The sequence below is a fragment of the Oncorhynchus clarkii genome, chromosome 1 (genome assembly GCF_045791955.1).
Source record: "Oncorhynchus clarkii lewisi isolate Uvic-CL-2024 chromosome 1, UVic_Ocla_1.0, whole genome shotgun sequence".
In the NCBI taxonomy this organism is placed as follows: domain Eukaryota; kingdom Metazoa; phylum Chordata; class Actinopteri; order Salmoniformes; family Salmonidae; genus Oncorhynchus; species Oncorhynchus clarkii.
This window is the reverse complement of record NC_092147.1, coordinates 14,787,117-14,809,915: the sequence shown is the minus strand read 5'-3', so window position 1 is coordinate 14,809,915 and position 22,799 is coordinate 14,787,117. Positions and strand designations below refer to the sequence as shown.

Sequence of the window (22,799 nt, the reverse complement as noted above, 5' to 3'; positions counted from 1 at the left end):
CTGCGTGTGGATTGTCATCTTCACGTTGAAATTCGATGCTAATTTTGTTAGGTTCTTGTCGTTCAACCAGAGCTCACGCTGAGGTTGGCTTAGTTCTGTAGGTGACCTTGTCCTTTTTAATACGGAGACCGCAAGTCCTGACGTCCTTGGAACAGGAAGTTGAATTTTCGTCAACGGGTTTATATAGTGGTGAAAGAAGGGGCGTTTCATAGTTTACAACCAAAGTCTGTTCACTTGGACGGGGCCTCTGAGTGAGCAGAGTTTCTCTATGACAAAACTTTCTCTAATTTAAGAAGCTAAAATTACATTTAATCTTTTCACAAATAGTTTCATTTTTAAACATTTAGATTGAACAACAATTCCATGTGAATCTGATAACTAGAATGTGTAGACTTTCCAAGATATAGTTTATGTTGTCCTATCATCAGTAATAATGTCTCAGACGCCAACTGATCTGACATCATGTTCATTAAGTACCAACGCATATTTTCAACTGGTTGGATTACCGAAATTGGGTTCCGTTTCCCACCTTTTGATGTTCCCAGACTCTCTATGTTAACAAAGGGATTTTCAATAGTCACATTGGTAGAGTAGAGAGAGGAAAAATGGGAAATGTATTTATGGGGGTCATAAACCTCCCCAACAGGCCAATGTCATGACACCATTAATTGGCTAGTCTCCCATCATTTTACTGACTGGTCCAAAGCATTTAGCATCATATTTGAAGGAAATGTAGGATATAGCACTTTATGAGTGTCTAATGGCATGGTCAACCAAACCCAGAGAATCAGTATGAAGAATTGGTATTATATATTTCTTTGTAAGACATGGTTCTTGAGGGAGGCATTTGTTACAGTACAGTAGCTATGATATATTCGTTTTTCCTAAGGATGATGTGTATTTCTTGACACTCTCAAGAGAATATCCAAGTTCAGCAATGTTTTCAGATTACAAATGTATATCACCTAATCATATACATTTCTATTTTCCTAATATTTCATGAGTTGGTTGCTGAACCTCAGCTCAGATGCATGTCTATTAAATTGAGAAAACAACCATCTAGACATTTGAGCAGTTTGCCAGTTTCTCTCTATATAGCCTACTGCAATTGACATTCCCAAACATTGGTAGGAAGGAACGCAAATCTCCTACAGTTAATAAGGGCCTTCCTTCCATTTTCACTGAACGCATTCTTTCCTGTAATGGACGCTGAAATGTTGCTGCTTATGACGCTGCTTCAGTTACAATCTCTGAGGCAGTGCCTTTAAACTCCAAGCCAAAGTCATTGACATAATTAGCCAATGTGAACAAAGGCTTGCCTTGCTCACAATGAATGTACGTCATTCAGAATGCAATGGAAGATCTCTTATCCATAGAGTCTATAGTGGGATATTTTTGACCTCTGTCACCTAAACTATAGGAAATGTCATCCCTTCTACCCATGGAAGCCTACCACCTCTTTCCATTGTAAATTCATCGGTTGATGGTGTAATGCTAACCTCCTCTTTTGACTCATCCTTACTGAAGTAGTCGCTAGGAGACCCCCTTAGGTTACATACCATAGGGTTGGTCTATCTAGTGACTGTACGTACATACCCCAACCAGAAACCATGGATTACAGGCAAACGTTTCACTGAGCTAAAGGGTGGAGCTGCCACTTTCAAGGAGCGCGACTCTAACCTGGAAGCTTATAAGAAATGCCGCTATGCCCCCGATGAACCATCAAACAGGCAAAGCGTCAATACAGGACTAAGATTGAATCGTACTACAACGGATGTCAGATGCATGTCAGATGTGGCAGGGCTTGCAAACTATTACAGACTACAAAGGGAAGCACAGCCGAGAGCTGCCCAGTGACACGAGCCTACCAGACGAGCTAAATAACTTCTATGCTCGCTTCGAGGCAAGTAACACTGAAACATGCATGAAATTACTGTGAGATCATGCTCTCCGCAGCCGATGTGAGTAAGACTTTTAAATAGGTCAACATTCAAAAGGGCCAGATGGATTACCAGGATGTGTACTCCAAGCATGCGCTGACCAACTGGCAAGTGTCTTCACTCAAATTTTCAACCTCCCCCTGTCTGCGTCTGTATTACCAACATGTTTCAAGCAGACCACCATAGTCCCTGTGCCCAAGAACATTAAGGTAACCTGCCTAAATGACTACCGACCCGTAGCACTAACATCTGTAGCCATGAAATGCTCACATCAACACCATTATCCCAGAAACTCTAGACCCACTCCAATTTGCATACCACCCCAACAGATCCACAGATGATGCAATCTCTATTGTACTCCACACTGCCCTTTCCCACCTGGACAAAAGGAATACCTATGTGAGAATGCTATTAATTGACTACAGCTCAGCGTTCAACACAATAGTGCCCTCAAAGCTCATCACTAAGCTAAGGATCCTGAGACTAAACACCTCCCTCTGCAACTGAATCCTGGACTTCCTGACGGACACGCGCCCAGGTGGTAAGGGTAGGTAACAACACATCCGCCACGCTGATCCTCAACACGGGGGCCCCTCAGGGGTGCGTGCTCAGTCCCGTCCGGTACTCCCTGTTCACTCATGACTGCGCGGCCAGGCACGACTCCAACACCATCATTAAGTTGTCTGACAACAATGAGACAGCCTATAAGGTAGAAACTTGACCGTGTGGTGCAAGGACAACAACCTTTCCCTCAACATGATCAAGACAATAGGAGATGATTGTGGACTACAGGAAAAAGAGGACCGAGCACACCCCCATTCACATCGATGGGGCTGTAGTGGAGCAGGTTGAGAGCTTCAAGTTCCTTGGCATCACCAACAAACTAACATGGTCCAAGCACACGAAGACAGTCGTGAAGAGGGCTGAGACCCCGCTAACGGGATCGATATGACAACAGCCAGTGAAAGTGCAGGGCGCCAAATTCAAACAACAGAAATCTCATAAATTAAAATTCCTCAAACATACAAGTATTTTACACAATTATAAAGATACACTTCTTGTTAATCCCACCACAGTGTCCGATTTCAAATAGGCTTTATGGCGAAAGCACCACAAACGATTATGTTAGGTGAGTGCCTATTCACAGAAAAACACAGCCATTTTTCCAGCCAAAGAGAGGAGTCACAAAAAGCAGAAATAGAGAAATTAATCACTAACCTTTGATGATCTTCATCAGATGACACTCATAGGACTTCATGTTACACAATACATGTATGTTTTGTTCGATAAAGTTCATGTTTATATAAAAAAAATCTCAGTATACATTGGCGCGTTATGTTCAGTAGTTCCAAAAACATCCAGTGATTTTGCAGAGAGCCACATCAATTTACAGAAATACACATCATAAATGTTGATGAAAATACAAGTGTTATAAATGGAACTTTAGATAAACTTCTCCTTAATGCAACCGCTGTGTCAGATTTCAAATAAGCTTTACCGAAAAAGCAAACCATGCAATAATCTGAGTACAGCGCTCAGAGACCAAAACAAGCCAAACAGATATCCGCCATGTTGTGTAGTCAACAGAAGTCAGAAGTCAGAAATAGCATTTAAATATTCACTTACCTTTGATGATCTTCATCAGAATGCACTCCCAGGAATACCAATTCCACAATAAATGTTTGATTTGTTCGATAAAGTTCATAATTTATGTCCAAATACCTCCTTTTGTTAGAGCGTTTGGTAAACAAATCCAAATCCAGTCCAGCGGAAAGTACGGACGAAAAGTCCAAAAAGTTATATTACAGGTCGTAGAAACATGTCAAACAAAGTATAGAATCAATCTTTAGGATGTTTTTAACATAAATCTTCAATAATTTTCCAACTGGAGAATTCCTTTGTCTGTAGAAATGTAATGGAACAGAGCTCGCTCTCACATGAGTGCGCGTGACTATGCTTGTGGCTCTCTGCCAGACCTCTAACTCATTCCCCTCTCATTCTCCCCCACTTCACAGTAGAAGCATCAATCAAGGTTCTAAAGGCTGTTGACATTTAGTGGAAGCCTTAGGAAGTGCAATATGACCAATATCCCACTGTATCTTCAGTAGGGAATGAGTTGAAAAACTACAAACCTCAGATTTCCCACTTCCTGGTTGGATTTTTTTATCAGGTTTTTACCTGCTATGTGAGTTCTGTTATACTCACAGACATCATTCAAACAGTTTTAGAAACTTCAGAGTGTTTTCTATCCAAATATACTAATAATATGCATATCTTAGCATCTGGGACTGAGTAGAAGGCAGTTTACTCTGGGCACCTCTGGGCACCTTATTCATCCAAGCTACTCAATACTGCCCCCAGCCATAAGAAGTTAAGGGCTTGTAAGTAAGCATTTCCCCTGATGTGATTTGATGTGATTTGATCATATGTCTGTCATTGGGACCCATGTATGGTTTTAGAATCTGTAGAGACAGCTATAGCTAGCAAAAGCCTTTCCCTTCTTGTTGTAGGCTTGTATAAACAAAAGGCCCAGGGCGTGTCACTAAGATTATGCGATCTTCTTTAGTGGTTTTTACCATGCGCATATCTCCCTTTACATCTGACATGTAATACATCCATGTAATTGATGAAAACAAAATGTTGCGGTCACTTTTGAAGGACGTGTCCCCAGAGAGATAGATCGTTTTGGTTCTGGGTCTTTTAAGAACTTGTGCACAGAGTCAAAGGCTGTCGCTGAGAGGCTTTTTGGCAAGTGAATTCCAGTCAACTCTGATGATAACACCGTATTGATTCTTCACTTAGTGAGCATGTACAGAATAGTCAATCCCAGCTGTGACAAACTGATAGAATCAGATTAGCTTTTACAGTCCATTCCCTAAACTGGGATGGCCAGCCAGTTCCAGGCTAGCAAAGATCTGTGCTGTTAGCATTAGCTGTAACGTTAGCAATGTTCTAGCTAAGAAGGCCAACTAACTGTGTTGTGCTAGCTATTGTATGTGCTGACGATGCTGTGTAAGCTATGTGCTAGCTCAATCAAAAAAAAACACTCTGCTCTATGATATTTCCCCATGCGAAGACAATCCTTCTGTAAGCTTAGCATGTGTCCACTTGTCATGACAGTCACCATTTTGAAAGAAGAAAATCATCTGTGTCTGGACACCTCACATAACTTTACCATTAGAGAATAAGCATTTGATCAGATTGCACAACTTCTTCCCCCGTTTACAATATCTGAATAATTTATGTTCTGGGTTTTATTTTGGATGAAATTGTAAATGCTCCTCCTACTTGGGTCAGTTGAAGTGTTTTGGAATGACAGTATATTACCTGGCCTTTTGACCCCAAAAGAGCCATCTCTGTCAGTATGGGCTGGTCTGACCCCATGCTCAATCCATGGAAGTGGGTTCCTCCATTATTGGAAAATGGGGCTGTGGTGAAGCATTTCTTGTAAGATGGAAAATGTCCCTTATACTGCTTCATACGTATAAGAATTAGTATTCATTAAACACCTGTATTTGACTATATGTTTTGGACCAAATTGACCATAATAATAGGTAGGTTCCAACAACCTGAGCAAGGCCTCATTGTTAATTCGTAGCCTATGGCTATTATTCTATTGCATTTTATACTTGCAAAATACTTAATAGCGGTTTAGACATACATCAACCCCTTGAACACGCCCATGGTACTGCCCTACTGTAAGAGCCATGTTGATTCTTAACCTACACCTACAGTATGATAAGATTGATTCTATTCAATTGTGCACAAGGACAAGACAGCCTGGTTGAGGAGAGAGATTCTCAGGCTCGACATCTTCACTGGCAGGTGCCGTTGTCGTGGTAACCAGACAGTCTTGGAGTGACAGGGTGATGTAGGAAGAAATGCAGCAGTGGTGGGCGGGCGTGTTGGTTGGGGGAGAATCCTACTATGTATGCTACTCCTGTTCTTTGTTCCGGCTCACATTCATGGCCTTCGTTTACTGTATCGATGACTCACACTGTAAAAAATGTAATAATAACAGTGATAGCGTAATAAAAGTAAACCTATAGCTATGATAATCATGATAATGCAAATCTACTACTAATCTTTTTTAAGACTGAAATACATGCAGAAGTTCAGTAATGATAGAAAATAGTAGTAGCCTATTTGTATTATAAATAATTACGAGTTTTTATTAATCATTACTAATAACAATATTGTTACTACAGTTTAAGTTGTGGTAAGAATGTTTTTACGGATTCGACTAGGGAATGAATTATTTTGTACAAGCTTCCATTGACAGACAACAAACCTGCTATTAGTAGCTAATTACTTAAACAAATTACCATAATTAGGAAAAACAAGATGGGAGAGGCAACAAACAGCCTGTTTGGCTCCGACTAACACTCATGGACCCCTGGACTTGAGCCCTTGACTGCTTAACCACAACAGGCAATACTCAGAAACCAAGTCTGCTTGTTCTTTCAAACTCAGATCCCCATTTATGTCCACGCAGCGTTTAAGTCATCGTCCATCAGGAGAAAGTGCTCTTGATTAGCCTCTGTTTCACCTGACTTGTTTCGCTGGCTACACAAGCGGCAGTTGCATCCACTGGATGTGGCTCAGAACTTTGGCTCCTATTGTGTTTTCATGACTGGAGATAGAAAGAGCCGGCTGGCTGTACAGAGCTTACTAGCTAATCACAGCACTGCTCGGCCCTAGCCCACTGCTGCTGTGGGGCATCTATGCTCTAGCATGGTTGATGTTCAGCCTGACCTTATAGGCGTGGAATGAGGCTTGGTTTTACGCTTTGTTTGTTTAGATTGTCTGAACATGGTTATTACAAAGTCCTAAACTGGCCATAAGTCCATTCGGGTTCATCTTGCCACACTGCTCCATAGAGAGTTGGCGTGTACTGTGTTACTCACAGTAGGTGAGATGGTAGTGTCAGCTGAAGGCTGACTTCTTCCAGGTCATGGTTTGTGTAAGCTCTGGCTACTGCGTATATTAGTCACTCACTGATCAAAATAAACAGTCATTTAATGTCAGATTGCGGTTCTGAATGGAAACTGCACAGACCAGTTGTGAAGTAGGCAGCACATCATGTCAGTAGCATTCGTTTAGCTGGTATCAATAGCCTTACACTATATGAGATGCCCACTTAACCACATACAGCAGGGGTGTGATGTCCAACATGGTTGCAGGACAGAGTAAATTATATGGCGTTGTTTTGCTCTATGACATCAATTACCTCTACCCTCCTAATACCCCTTCTGCTTAGTTCGCCTTTATTCATCTCATCCTCTCTTTTACCACATTTTCTGAGCGTTGCCATAGAAACTGTCTCGAACTGTAGCACACCATTGGCAGGCTCGCTAACACTCGCACGGCTCCGTCTGAATTATATTCCTCTTGGGGACGATTTCCTCCTCCAGATTATCCAGCATGCATTGCGGCCCCACCAGCAGCAAATAGGACACAACATAAAGAGCCATGTTGGGGGGAAGAAAGAGAAAGGGAGGGGTAAAACGCCAGAGAAATAGACATCACCTGACAAATGTCACTGCAATTAATGCTTTTGCCACCGGGGCAATTAAGACGGAAGAAGGTCGCGATAACATTGGCCCGCAAGCCAGCTCATGAATATATTGCTTTGATGGAAGAAACCTAATGGGCAAAATCAACCGACTGTATTGAATTCCCTTAGGACCACCATTCAGCACGCCCCCTCTCAGTCTCTACTCACTATCAGTGGCTGGCCTTCAGTAACACACTGCCACACTGCCTTCAAAGCTGTCCAGCAGAATAATAAATGTGTTTCATGTCTCCCACTTAGAAATTATAAAGAGAGTGGTGTGTTCAAGGCATGGGCAATGATGTCTCTCCATATGTCCACAGCCATTAGCTAGACGTGCTGAGGCTGCTTTGTGCAGGCCGGATGCATATATTATCTTACACCTGCCTATTTTCAGTACATATTGCCTTGCTTATCTCTATATGTGGATACAGATAAATGTGTAAAGAAATGTGACTCACTGATGGAAAAAAGTAGGAAAAATACCACCTCTCTCATTGCTCCAACCCTCTGGGTTTATGGTAGAGTGGCCAGACGGAAGCCACTCCTCAGTAAAGGCTCATGACAGACCGCTTGAAGTTTGTCAAAAGGCTCCTAAAGGAACCTCAGACCATAAGAAACCAGATGGCCTGAATGCCAAGTGTCACGTCTGGAGGAAACCTTGCACCATCCCTACGGTGAAGCTTGGCCATATACCACAACCCCCTCGGGCCTTATTGCTTAAATATAAAACATTTAAACATGTACAATACTACATCAGCCTGATCTCTATTTTGTTCCACTGTGAGTTCCCTAAGTGGTGACAGACACGCGGTAATGAAATGCAACGCTATTCCAGGGGAGGGTTTTCCGCACTGACATTGCCTGCCTGCCTGAAAGCAGTGGTCCATAGCCTGACCTTTGTGACCTGCCAAAGGCGTAGATGCCCTCCCCAGTAATATAGAAGTGGCCTGAATTGTGCTGGTGTGTGCAGAAATACCTCTCATGTCTGGAAAACACCTCCCCCCTCATCAACACTGCCGCTGCAGGGAGGAAATCACTGGCCGAGGTCCTTTAGCAATTCAGATGGCTACACTGTGCAGGAATGAACGTCTGTTCAAATGAAATTATGTGTCATCAAAATCCATTGAATAAGAGTATGTATTCATAGGAGTAATTGTTAAACAAATTCTCCAGATAATATTTACAAAAATGAATGCTGCGTTAACTTTAATTTCTTTGTTAAAAATAGCAATCATTGTAATTCCATAATTAAAGAAAATGACTAGGGTGGACTGTATAAGGAGGCTAGGTAAGGAGTGATGTTGCCACTATGGTGCATCATTGTTGGAGACAAGGTTTCCAGTTCAGGGTATTTATTAACTAACAATTAAGCCCAGCACAAGGACACAAGAAGTAGGATGGAGATTTGATGGCTTCTAAAGCAGGTAGGTTAGTTTGTGATACAAGGTATGGGCTTGTGGTAGTGGCTGGAGCGGAATCAGGGGAATGGTATCAAAATACATTCCAGACATTATTTTGAGCCGTCCTCCCCTCAGTAGCCTCCACTGAGAGGTAGATACAACACATTAACATAGAAGACAAAGTGCCATAACTAAGGAGAAATGTAAAAGTATAACAAACATGCTAACCAAACAAAGTTGGCAGGAGAGGGGGCATGTCCAGAGGGTAATTAGGGAATAGGTGGGCTGGCATGATCCTTCAGAACAATAGTAGGGCAGACGGTTGCGCTTGCTCTCTCTGAAAAGCCAACTATGTTTACATTTTCAAACTACTTGCCATGCAAGCTTTATGCTTGAAAATGATGTGTGAAATTACAGGCCCAGGAGAATCACTGTCGCAGGTGCTGTTATCACCAGTCATGAAGAGCAGGATGGCGTTAATAATGCACACCTGTCACTGTCGTCTGAGTCTCCATAAAACGCAGAGTGATTGACTGCTTCAGGCATTATGCACAAATGCGTACTGGCTTCATTTGTTTTCATTGATGTCAAGGTGACTAGTGGGTGAATTTGATTTGTTTCTATATAATTTCATTAAAGCCACCAGAAGTGAGTCATATTTGATTTTTTGCATGCGTCATATATTTATGATACACTTTCAAATCCTTGAAATCTCATTAGCAAAGCAGCAATGGCTCCCTGCACACAGTCATTTATCAAAATGGCTGCGCTGTATTCCCTCACTGACAGCATTTCTGATGTTGTAAAAAGAGGTCCAAATCATCAAAGAACATAGCCCAGACAAAATCTATGAATTTGATGCATACATAATTGATGGGCACAGAGGTTTTAAAATCATGAGTAACTATAATAAGTATGCTGTAATGTCAATTTGATATGGTTTGGTATTCAACTGATGTAACCAGCAAGGCTCCCGGGTGCCACAGCGGTCTAAGGCACTGCATCTCAGTGCAAGAGGTGTCACTATAGTACCTGGTTCGAATCCAGGCTGTATCACATCTGGCTGTGATTGGGAGTCCCATTGGGCGGTGCACAAATGGCCCAGCGTTGTCTGGTTTTGGCCGGAGTAGGCTGTCAGTGTAAATAAGAATTTGTTCTTAACTGACTTGCCTAGTTAAATAAAAAATCTTATACCATAATAACATCCAATATCTGTACCAATAACAGTTTCTTAACCAGATTAACAAGATGCTTAAACAAAACACAGAGCATCTGTGTTACCATGTCATGAGGCTTGAAAACGGGATAACGCTTGCTGCCTTTCAGTCCTGTGTCTGTGTGTTTTGTAGCATATTGAATGGCCACACACAGAGTGAATACAGGCTCGGCCAAGCGCAAACATTGATCAAAACAGAGCTAAACTTGATTTGACAGATGATACGTTTCTCTGTGTACCATCTGCTACCAACCATACATTGCAGAGAGGAGAGATGTGGCCGTTGTTTATATGTATGGAAGAGCCCCAAGCATTGCTCTTTCTATGTATGTTGTTTATACAGTGCATTTAGAAAGTATTCACACCCCTTGACTTTTTCCACATTTTGTTGTGTTACAGCCTGAATTGAAAATATTCAATGACGTCAAAGTGGAATTATGTTTTTCCAAATTTGTGTATTAAAAATGTATTAAAAACTAAAAACTGAAATGTCTTGAGTCAATAAGTATTCAACCCCTTTGTTATGGCAAGCCTAAATAAGTTCAGAAATAAAAATGTGTTTAACAAGTCCTATAATTTGCATAGACTCACTCTGTGTGCAATAATAGTGCTTAACATTCTTTTTGAATGACTACCTCATCTCTGTATCCAACACAATTATCTGTAAGGTCCCTCAGTCGAGCAGTGAATTTCAAACACAGATTCAACCACAAATACCAGGGAGGTATTCCAATGCCTCACAAAGAAGGACACCTATTGGTAGATGGGTACACATTTTAAAAAGCAGGCATTGAGTAATCCCTTTGAGCATGGTGAAGTTATTAATTACACTTTGGATTTTGTATCAATACACCCAGTCACTACAAAGATACAGGCGCCCTTCCTAACCCAGTTGCCGGAGAGGAAGGGAACCGTTCAGGGATTTCACCATGAGGCCAATGATGACTTTGATTCGTCTTTTTGGATATAATTCAATATATTTTCAATCTCTTTTTCCATTTTTTAAATTAAATATACCATCCGGCAACCCGCCTCACCCAATGTGATACGGATCTGCTATTTTTAGACCTTATAGCCAGAACCTCCATCAGGAGCTATCCATCAGAAGCTAACCAGCTAATTAGCTACTAGCTATTTAGTCATTGTTAGCCACTGCTAGTGGCCTTTACCTTTAGCACAGACACCAGCCGCTTTTAGCCTGGATAATACTTGCCAGCCTGCCAGTCTGCCAGACAGTTTTTCTCCACTACAACACCGGATTCCTGCCGTAAGTCCTGGACCATTACTCCAGATCATCGCAGCTAGCTAGTTGCCACCGAGTGGCCCAGCCCGAAGCTAGCCTTGAGCCAGGCCCATCTCCCGGCCTGCTCAGTGGACCCTATAATAAGTCGGCTACATAGCTGATGCCTCCCGAACTCTTCACTAACACGACTAGAATCCATCACATCACCGGATTCCTGCCATAAGCTCTGGACCTTTGCATCAGATCATTGCTGCTAGCTAGCTGCTACCGAGTGGCTATAGTGGCTAACGCCCTTGTCTCGAAGCTAGCATCAGTTAGCCGCGAGCCAGGCACATCTCCTGGCTAGCAAACAAAATTACTCCAGCTACAATACCTCTTTTGCCAACTGGCCTGGACCCTTTGTCGAGACGGAGCCCCGCCGCTCCATCACGACTTGTCTGCCGACATAATTCCATCCATTGTGCCCCCAACCGGCCTTTGCCGGACATCAGAGCAGACGCTTCTACTAGCCCCGGCCTGCTAACTTTTTTTGAACGCCGTGTCTCTCGCTTGCTAGCGTAGTAACGACTACCTAGCGGCTTCCCTGTTTCATCTATTGCTGGACCCTATGATCACTTGGCTACATAGCTGATGCCTGCTGGACTGTTCATTAATCATGGTACTCCATTTTGTTTATTTTGTTTATCTGTCGGCCCCAGCCTCGAACTCAGACCGTGTGTAGTTAACTGACCCTCTCTGCCCAATCATCGCCATTTTACCGGTTGCTGTTGTTGTCTTACCCGTTGTTGTCTTAGCTAGCTCTCCCACCTGTGATTGCTTTATGCCTCGCTTTATGACTCTCACTAATGTCAAAAATGCCTTGTATACTGTTGTTTAGGATTGTTATCATTGTTTTGGTTCACTGCGGAGCCCCTAGTCCCACTCAACATGCCTCAGATACCTCCTTTGTCCCACCTCCCACACATGCAGTGACCTCACCCAGCATAACTAGTGCATCCAGAGATGCAACCTCTCTTATCGTCACTCAATGCCTAGGTTTACCTCCACTGTACCCGCACCCAACCATACCTCTGTCTGTACATTATGCCCTGAATCTATCCTACCACGCCTAGAAATCTGCTCCTTTTATTCTCTGTCCCCAACGCACTAGACGACCAGTTTTGATAGCCTTTAGCCGTACCCTCATCCTACTCCTCCTCTGTTCCTCGGGTGATGTGGAGGTTATCAGAGGCCATGCATGTCCCCAGGCGTTCTCATTTGTTGACTTCTGTAACTGTAAAAGCCTTGGTTTCATGCACGTTAACATTAGAAGCCTCCTCCCTAAGTTTGTTTTACTCACTGCTTTAGCACATTCCGCCAACCCTGATGTCCTTGCCGTGTCTGAATCCTGGCTTAGGAAGGCCACCAAACATTCTGAGATTTCCATCCCCAACTACAACATTTTCCGTCAAGATAGAACTGCCGAAAGGGGAGGCTTTGCAATCTACTGTAAAGATAGCCTGCAAAGTTATGTCATACTTTCCAGGTCTATGCCCTGAATCTATCCTACCACGCCTAGAAATCTGCTCCTTTTATTCTCTGTCCCCAACGCACTAGACGACCAGTTTTGCTTTAGCCGTACCCTCATCCTACTCTTCCTCTGTTCCTCGGGTGATGTGGAGGTTATCAGAGGCCATGCATGTCCCCAGGCGTTCTCGTTTGTTGACTTCTGTAACTGTAAAAGCCTTGGTTTCATGCACGTTAACATTAGAAGCCTCCTCCCTAAGTTTGTTTTACTCACTGCTTTAGCACACTCCGCCAACCCTGATGTCCTTGCCGCGTCTGAATCCTGGCTTAGGAAGGCCACCAAACATTCTGAGATTTCCATCCCCAACTACAACATTTTCCGTCAAGATAGAACTGCCGAAAGGGGAGGCTTTGCAATCTACTGTAAAGATAGCCTGCAAAGTTATGTCATACTTTCCAGGTCTATGCCCAAACAGCTCAAGCTTCTAATTTTAAGTCCTACAATCTAAGCTATATGCCCTTAATCTCACACAAATTATCAAGGAACCCACCAGGTACAACCCCAAATCCATAAACATGGGCACCCTCATAGATATTATCCTGACCAACTTGCCCTCCAAATACACCTCTGCTGTTTTCAATCAGGATCTCAGCGATCACTGCCTCATTGCCTGCATCCACTATGGATCCGCGGTCAAACGACCATCCCTCATCACTGTCAAATGCTCCCTAAAACACTTCTGCGAGCAGGCCTTTCTAATCGACCTGGAAGGATATTGACCTCATCCAGTCAGTAGAGGATGTCTGGTCGTTCTTTAAAAGTAATATCCTCACCATCTTAAATAAGCATGCCCCTTTTGTAGAACTAAGAACAGATATAGCCCTTGGGTCACTCCAGACCTGACTACCCTCGACCAGCACAAAAACATCCTGTGGCAGATTGCACTAGCATCGAATAGTCCCCGCGATATGCAACTGTTCAGGGAAGTCAGGAACCAATAGACGCAGTCAGTTAGGAAAGCAAAGGCTAGCTTTTTCAAACAGAAATGTACATCCTGTAGCTCTAACTCCAAAACGTTCTAGGACACTGTAAAGTACATGGAGAATAAGAGCACCTCCTCCCAGCTGCCCACTGCACTGAGGCTAGGAAACCCTGTCACCACCGATAAATCCACGATAATCTAGAATTTCAACAAGCATTTCTCTACGGCTGGCCATGCTTTCCTCCTGGCTACCCCAACCCCGGCCAACAGCTCTGCACCCCCCGCAGTTACTTGCCACAGCCTCCACAGCTTCTCCAACCAAATCCAGATAGCAGATGTTCTGAAAGAGCTGCAAAACCTGGACCCGTACAAATCAGCTGGGCTAGACTATCTGGACCCTCTATTTTTAAAACTATCCACGCCATTGTTGCAACCCCTATTACCAGTCTGTTCAACCGTTCTTTCGTATCACCGTATTCTTATCGACAGACTCAACAGCATTAGTTTCTAAAATGACTGCCTCACCTGGTTCACCAACTACTTCTCAGATAGAGTTCAGTGTGTCAAATCGGAGGGCTTGTTGTCCGGACCTCTGGCAGTCTCTATGGGGGTACCACAGGGTTCAATTCTCGGTCCGACTCTTTTCTCTGTATATATCAACGATGTCGCTCTTGGTGATTTCCTGATCCACCTCTACGCAGACGACACCATTCTGTATACATCTGGCCCTTTTTAGACAGTGTTAACAAACCTCCAAACTAGCTTCAATGCCATACAACACTCATTCCGTGGCCTCCAACTGCTCTTAAACGCTTGTAAAAATTAAATGCATGCTTTTCAACCGATTGCTGCTCACACCCGCCCGCCCAACTAACATCACTACTCTGGATGGTTCTGACTTAGAATATGTGGACAACTACAAATACCTAGGTGTCTGGCTAGACTATAAACTCTCATTCCAGACTCAAATTAAACATCTCCAATCCAAAATTAAATCTAGAATCGGCTTCCTATTTCGCAAACAAAGCCTCCTTCACTCATGCTGCCAAACATACTGTTGTAAAACTGACTATCCTACCGTTCCTTGACTTTGGCGATGTAATTTACAAAATAGCCTCCAACACTCTACTCAGCAAACTGGATGCAGTCTATCACAGTGCCATCCGTTTTGTCACCTAAGTCCCATATACCACCCACCACTGCGACCTGTATTCTCTCGGTGGATGGCCCTCGCTACATATTCGTCGCCAGACCCACTGGCTCCAGGTCATCTATAAGTCTTTGCTAGGTAAAGCTCCGCCTTATCTCAGCTCACTGGTCACCATAACAACACCCACCCGTAGCACGCGCTCCAGCAGGTATTTCTCACTGGTCATCCCCAACTCCTCCTTTGGCCACCTTTCCTTCCAGTTCTGCCAATGACTGGAACGAATTGCAAAAATTGCTGAAGTTGGAGACTTATATTTCCCTCACTAACTTTAAGCATCCGCTATCTGAGCAGCTTACCAATCGCTGCATCTGTACACAGCCCATCTGTAAATAGCCCATCCAATCTACCTACCTCATCCCCATATTGTTTTTATTTACTTTTTTGCTATTTTGCACACCAGCATTTCTACTTGCACATCATCATCTGCACATCTATCACTCCCGTGTTAATTTGCTAAATTGTAATTACTTCGCTACTATGGCCTATTTATTGCCCGACCTCCTCACGCCATTTGCACACACTGTATATAGACTTTTTTCTATTGTGTTATTGACTGTACGTTTGTTTATTCCATGTGAAATTATGTGTTGTTGTTTGTGTCGCACTGCTTTGCTTTATCTTGACCAGGTCGCAGTTGTAAATGAGAACTTGTTTTCAACTGGCCTACCTGGTTAAATAAACGTAAAATTTTAAAAAAAATGTGTAAAATAAAATTCAGTCTACTTTCCACCAGACACTGTGAGATGCAGGACAACAACTAAAACACCAAATCTACACTGGAGTTGCTTACCAAGAAAACAGTTAATGTTCCTGAGTGGCCGAGTTACAGTTTTTACGTAAATCTACTTGATAATCTATGGCAAGACCTGAAAATGGTTTTCTAGCTGTAATGAACATGATGGGAGACAGAGGGCTGGTTTCATGCGCAGCGCACAGCAGGTGTTTATTTGTGAAGGACCACAGGTGGACGCAGGTAGCTGGGTCCAGGGGCAGGAAGGTCATACACAGGGTTCCAAAAAGGCAACAGTACAGGCAGGGAAAGGCTAGAAACGTTATCTGGGAGATCAGGCAATAGGTTGATAACAGGAAATCTGATAGGCTGAGGTACAGGCAGGGAATAGGCAAAAGGCTTCGTTAGTGAGGCAGGCAAAAACTAACATACACGGGAGGAGAAAATCACGGGAAAAAACAGCGCTCCAAATAGAAGTGTGTCACAAAACAAACAATACCTCACAGTAATGGGGGGCAACGAACTGAACCAAATTGTGTGTGATAATGACATACCGGTGTGTGAACAGGTGATCAGAATTCAGGTGATTGGGATCTGGAGAATGAGCTGCGTTCAGGGGATCTATGTGTTTGAGAATGTGAGTTTTGACAAATTTGACAGAGCTTGAAGAATTTATAAAAGAATAATGGGCAAAATTTGCTTGAATAATTTTGAAAAGTATGATGTTGCACAATCCATGAGTGGAAAGTTCTTAGAGTCTTACCTAGAAAGACTCACAGCTGTAAGCACTGCCAAATGTGTTTCTACAAAGTATTGACTCAGGGGTGTGAACACTATTGCAGATATTTATTTATTTTATTTTCACTAAATGTGAAAAAAATTATAGAAACATGTTTTCACTTTGTCATTATGGGGTATTGTTTTTAGATGGGTGAACTATTTTGTATATAGGGACTGGGAGATTAGTCAGGATCGAGTGAAAAAAACCTGCTCCAGGGCACTCAGGACCTCAGACAGGGTCGAAGGTTCACCTTCCAACAGGACAACAACCCTAAGCATACAGCCAAGACAACGCAGGAGTGGCTTCAGGACAAGTCTCTGAATGTCCTTGATTTTTATTTTATTTCATTTGGATCTCTTTTAGTCCCCATTTGGACTAATCTTCCAATAGTCCTTAAACATTAAAATACCATTTATAATATGATCACATTTTCACATATAACACACTATTACAAACATACATAAGTGACTTGGGCCTTGAGTGGCTGGGCCTTGAGTGGCCCAGCCAGAGCCCGGACTTGAACCCCGATCTAACATCTCTGGAGAGACCTGAAAATAGCTGTGCAGCGATGCTCCCCATCCAACCTGACAGACCTTGAGAGGATCTGCAGAGAAGAATGGGAGAAACTCCCCAAATACAGGTGTGTCAAGCTTGTAGCTTCATACCCAAGAAGAACTCAAGGCTGTAATTTCTGGGGGTCTGAATACTTATGGAAATGCTATATTTGTTTTAAAAAAACAACAAAAACAACAACAACAACATTAAAATCTGTTTTTGCTTTGTCATTATGGGGTATTGTGTGTAGATTGATGATGACCATTTTAGAATAAGGCTGTAATTTAACAAAATGTGTAAACAGTCTGAATACTTCCCGAATGCACTGTATTAGGAAATAAACTGCCTGTTTTCCTATAACTGTTGCTACAAAGACACAATGGAATTATAATAAGCAATGCATAATGTGCTGGAGTTAGCCATGAAACTCATCTCCAACGCTCATTAAGCTCCGGCCCCACTTGTTCTTCTGCCCTGCAGAAACCACAACATTGTCTGAAGATGGCAAACTCCACGGCTTCCTATGACCAGCTGGTCTACCAGGTGGAAGCTCTCCGCCAGGAGAATTCCCATCTGCGGAGAGAGCTGGAGGACAACTCCAACCACCTGTCCAAGCTGGAGAACGAGACCACCGACATGAAGGTGAGAGAGGTTAGAGGGACGACCCCAGGGCTAAGGGAGAAATAAGAATAGGAGGCTAACATTGGGCTGTTGATTTGATGATTGGTTAGAAAGGTGGATTTTCAACCATTTCCAGATTTCCTTGACCTCTTCATTTGTTGTTTGTTATTTCGATGTATCTGGACTTAAGATGTTTTTAAATATGAAGACAGATGAGAATATGTTGCTTTGATGATAGCTCATAATAATGGCAGCAATTGTCATTTGTTTTTTAAAAGGACACATTTTTCATTTGGGATTTTCTCTATGCCTACATTTCATCCATTTTGTCAAGCCATGGCTAATAGTATGATTTAGATGGAGATAGGACATTTCCCCATTCAAAATACACTCAGTTCTGCCTCAGATGGATAGAGTTCATCCCCAATTCTGAAGGATGCTGTAGACTTAATGTAACTCCTTCGCTAGAGACCCGGTTTCTATCCTGAGTGACTGAAGACACTAATGCTTCATGGCTAGAATTCCTGGCCTGGATAGACAAGGCACTGAGCTACCCTTAAAATCATTCCTCTTTCTGCACTGATCTAACCAGTTGTCCTCGTTACAGTAATGATACCACCAGGGTTGAGACAAGCTGCAGAGGAAGAAGGAAACCAATAGACCACATAGCCCGCTAAGACATTTTCTCATTATTGATTATTTTGCTGCTTGAAATCCTAGCTTGTCTGACAGGATATTTCTTCTTTGATATAGTCATTTTTTTCTCTGTGGCTAAACCTGCTTCAAATTTATGTACACTCCTCCCTGTCACACCATGTGCAATTAGGGTTTACTGTTAGGTATCTGTCTGTTTGTCAACAAAACGTTTGGCTTTTATAGACATGCATCATAATAGGATATCTGTGTCAGGGTCTGTGGTGATATTATAGCCTAGGTCATAGTTTTGTGCCAGGCGAGCATTAAACGTTGCCAGAATCCCAGTTTGTGGGGAGTTTGGATTACTGGCAGAATTTGTGACCATCCCAAGAGGGGTGGAATCAGGGTTCCCAATGTGCTTTAGTGTGGCTTTAGCCAAAATGCTGTGTACTGTGGACTACCACTGAAACACTGGTTACCTGATTCTGAGGCATGAGCAGAAAGGTCAAAACATTTTTCATAATCTGGTTATTGAAAACTTCCCACTCGTCCTTCTTTCATAACAAATTATTTCAATCTGAATTGACGAAGTGAACAACAAAACATACCAAAACAATTTCTCCATTCCAGCCAGCAACATCAATCATATAATAGTCTGGATAGGTCACCATTTTAAGATTTGTAGGTGCCATCCCCAGGTCATGCTGGTACACCCTATCACTCCTCTGGCACACAGCTGGATTATCCTCAGCTAAAGCCTTTATATTCCTGAGGGAAACTTGAGCTATCAGCAGACAACCAGGACGCTCTGTAGGGAGCTCACAAAGCCAGACACTGGTGGCAAATAGACCTAACCTTCCAATCCTCAAAACAACCCCTTGGAGAATATTGATTTGAGGAAAAGGCTTGGATTTTACATTGACTTGGCTGTGATTTCAGGCGGCCTACTGAGGAAAAAGAAAGGACAGGAATAGGAGGCATACAGTAGTTGCTTTGCTTTTTTCATCTCTAGAAGGACATTGTAATTCCAACAGGTTGTGACTCATTTTTGGATTCACTGTGGCCACAACAATTTAATTTGACTGGGATTCTGGTTGGACACAGATAGTGAATTGCTTTCTCTTCCCTAGGGGGTTCTGAAGGGGCTGCAAAGCAAACTGGAGCTGGAGGCTGGCACTTTGGCCTCTTCCGGGAGGACTGATGTGCTGGACCAGCTCAAAGGTATGTGTGCCTTCACCCTGTGCTTTTCTGTCTATTTTACCACTATTTAATGTCTGTTTAGACTGATATTGTACAGAACTCATTAATTAATTCAATATCAGCTATTCCAATCATTCATTTTTAGAAAATAAAATCATATTTAATTTTCCAAATATTAATGAAATTTCTCTCTCAGAGTTGCACATGGACTTGACCAACTACTATGAGCTGAAGTACCAGCCGCAAAACATGCGCGTTCTCCCAGACAATCTAGCCAGTCTGGCAGCTCAGTCGGGTGACATGGACGATTGTCTGGCCTGCTTGCCTCCCTCCTCCTCCAGAGCCAGGAGCCCCCTGCGGCCTTCATCCCGCCAGAGCTCCTCTCTGTCTGGGGAGGGCACGGCTGTGAACTCTGGAGCCCTGACCAAAGCCATGCTGGGAGACAGACGCATCACGGCCCAGCATCTGGAAGACCTCTACAAAGAGAGGTTAGCACTTTACCATAGTTCAATCAGATGTATGTATTACTAGTAATACTAAATCAAACATCTTTAAAATAATACCTTAAAAATAATAATTCACTATAAATCAGTAGTCCCTTCAACAACAACAAAAAAGTGAGGTACTAGGAATCCCGAGTGATGTTGTGGGGGATGGTAGTCAAAGTGTTAAATGTAGCTGGGTGTGTTCCAGAACGATGTTGCTAAGTGAGATAGACAAGGAGGGGCGGGAGCGTCACTGGTACTACAGCCAGCTCCAGGGACTGTCTCAGCGGCTGAACCAACTGCCACGCATCGACACGGTGAGAGCACTTTAACACCACTGAGTCTCCAGAATAGTCTCTCCTGCACAGTGCTCAGACACAGTGGACCATAACATACAGTACAACGTATACTTGTACTCAGCACTCAGTTGCAGGAAATGTAAACTGTCGCCCCCTCGTATTTCATTTTGTGCTTGTTGTTTGAAAATGACTCTTGGAAACAGTTTAGAGTATGAGTAGAGCATGACTTTATTATTTCATAGACAGACACAACATGTCTTATTGCTCATTGCTTTCTTGCATGTTCGTTGTCATGAAATCAACTCATTATTGTTTTAACAGGCGCACAGGCGAGAGTTAAACCATCAAGTAGAACAATGAGCCAGATATTTCACAAGATGTATAAATGTGAAGCATCCACTTGGTGTTTTCACTCACTACCAAATATGGTGATGAGAGGAAGCCCAGCGGCTGGCAGTGTGAGAAGATGGAGCGTGATGGATTTTGGCCGACATTCTGCAGATTTTTTCGTCAATGAAGCATTTGGTCTCCATACAGTTCTCTTTCCAAAACTATAATCTGTAACAAACAGAGTGGACTGCTTCTTAAAGACTTTACCCTTTGCCAAAGTTTCACATTTTTTGTTGTTGTTTAGAAGGAGTGCAAGGGCGAATTCAGTTATTGCACACGCGCACTTCACAGAGTAGGTCGTTCCATAACAGAAATATGCAAATAAATGCTAGATTGCACCAGTAGGATCTCTCTAGCTCATGCTTGGTTCTGCCCACTATGATTCATTTGGTCCCATTGGAAACAACAGGCTCTGGTCTATCTTGGGTTAAATCTTTGGTTAAACTCTTTGGCAGAGAAGCTAGCGTACATTTTGTTTCAGAATGCCCCAAAATGGAGGCTTGTGTTGTGCGGAAACAAATCTCTTTTTCCTTATCTTAACAGTTCTCCATACAGATTGACCTCATTCACCAGCAGCTGGAGTTCGAGGCACAGCAGTTGCGTTCTGTCATGGAGGAACGCTTCGGAACCAGCGATGAAATGGTCCAGAGGACACAGGTAAGGAGAGGCACTCTCTGCCATGTCTGTCTCTGTCATGGCAACACACACAGTAACATTTGGCAACTGTTCTCAATATCTTCACTTACATTATTGCGTGTGGAACTTCTTTCTGAAACATGTTTTGGATGCAACACACACATTTTACATGAAAAACCAAGAAATTAAAACTGCTCTCAGAGGTTGTTGTACAATGTTTGGACAATGTTTGTCGTGCCACAAAATGACTGTGGCGACTAAAGACTCTCTCTCTGTCTCCCCTCACAGATCCGTGTGGCTCGTCTGGAACAGCTGGAGAAAGAACTACAGGAGGCCCAGGAGTCCAGAGGCACCCAGGAGAAGAGCCTGTGTGAGGTGAGAACACAGTTCGGACATATAAAGTTTGTATTTGAAAACTATTTCTAGATATATATTTTCAGTTTTTCCCGAACCCACTTCAGTCGCGCAAAATAAGTAAGCTCGCGCTGCTCTTGCTGGCACATGTGCAGATCAAATACAACACAGTAAGTATGATTAAGAAGTTTTACATGAAAGATCGCTCATAAAACCAGGTGTTTTAATCGACGTATGCTTACTTCGATTATGACCTAACGCCGATTTAAGATAAGCAGAGTAAGGTTTTTACATGACTAATGCCATACTTGGCTTACTGCCATACTCAGTTTAATATCAAATTATTAGTCTGCGTGTGAACATACTGTATTCAGAGATTGAGACAAGCAAGTGACAGTGACAGATAATCCTGTGTTCTGTTTTCACAAAATGATTTTGTACTGTAAAAATGAAAGATGACAAGGATTATTTTCTGTATATAGCCACGCTACTGTTATTTTTCACTGTTTTTTTACTGTTGTTTTTATTTCTTTACATACCTATTGTTCACTTTCCTTTTTTTTTTGCACTATTGGTTAGAGCCTGTAAGTGCCTCCTTGCAGCATGTTCTCGCAGATGAGCAGGGACCCTGGGCATCTTTCTTTTGGTGTTTTTCAAAGTCAGTAGAAAGGCCTCTTTAGTGTCCTAAGTTTTCATAACTGTGACCTTAATTGCCTACCGTCTGTAAGCTGTTAGTGTCTTAACGACCGTTCCACAGGTGCATGTTCATTAATTGTTTATGGTTCATTGAACAAGCATGGGAAACAGTGTTTAAACTCTTTACAATGAAGATCTGTGAAGTTATTTGATTTTTTACGAATTATCTTTGAAAGACAGGGTCCTGAAAAAGGGACGTTTCTTTTTTTGCTAAGTTTATAATACTGTAGATTGTGGAATGTTGTGTTATCCTGTAATATACAGTTAATCTACTTCTCTCTCTCTCTCCATCCCCCTCCGTCTCTCTCTGTACCCCTCCGTATCTCTCTCTCTCTCGCTTTCTCTATCGCCCTACATCGCC

The 22,799-nt window shown here is 42.7% G+C and overlaps 1 protein-coding gene across 1 annotated transcript in view; it reads left to right on the top strand.

The window, feature by feature from the left end:
• Positions 1-22,799, top strand: part of LOC139367930 (adenomatous polyposis coli protein 2-like) — a 43,381-nt gene that overhangs the window by 5,804 nt on the left and 14,778 nt on the right. Inside the window, exons 2-7 of the mRNA XM_071106366.1 lie at positions 17,602-17,763; positions 19,509-19,599; positions 19,775-20,066; positions 20,272-20,380; positions 21,296-21,409; positions 21,677-21,763. Of these exons, the coding sequence (XP_070962467.1) occupies positions 17,623-17,763; positions 19,509-19,599; positions 19,775-20,066; positions 20,272-20,380; positions 21,296-21,409; positions 21,677-21,763 (834 nt within the window). The 5' untranslated portion in view covers positions 17,602-17,622. The remainder of the gene's footprint in view (positions 1-17,601; positions 17,764-19,508; positions 19,600-19,774; positions 20,067-20,271; positions 20,381-21,295; positions 21,410-21,676; positions 21,764-22,799) is intronic.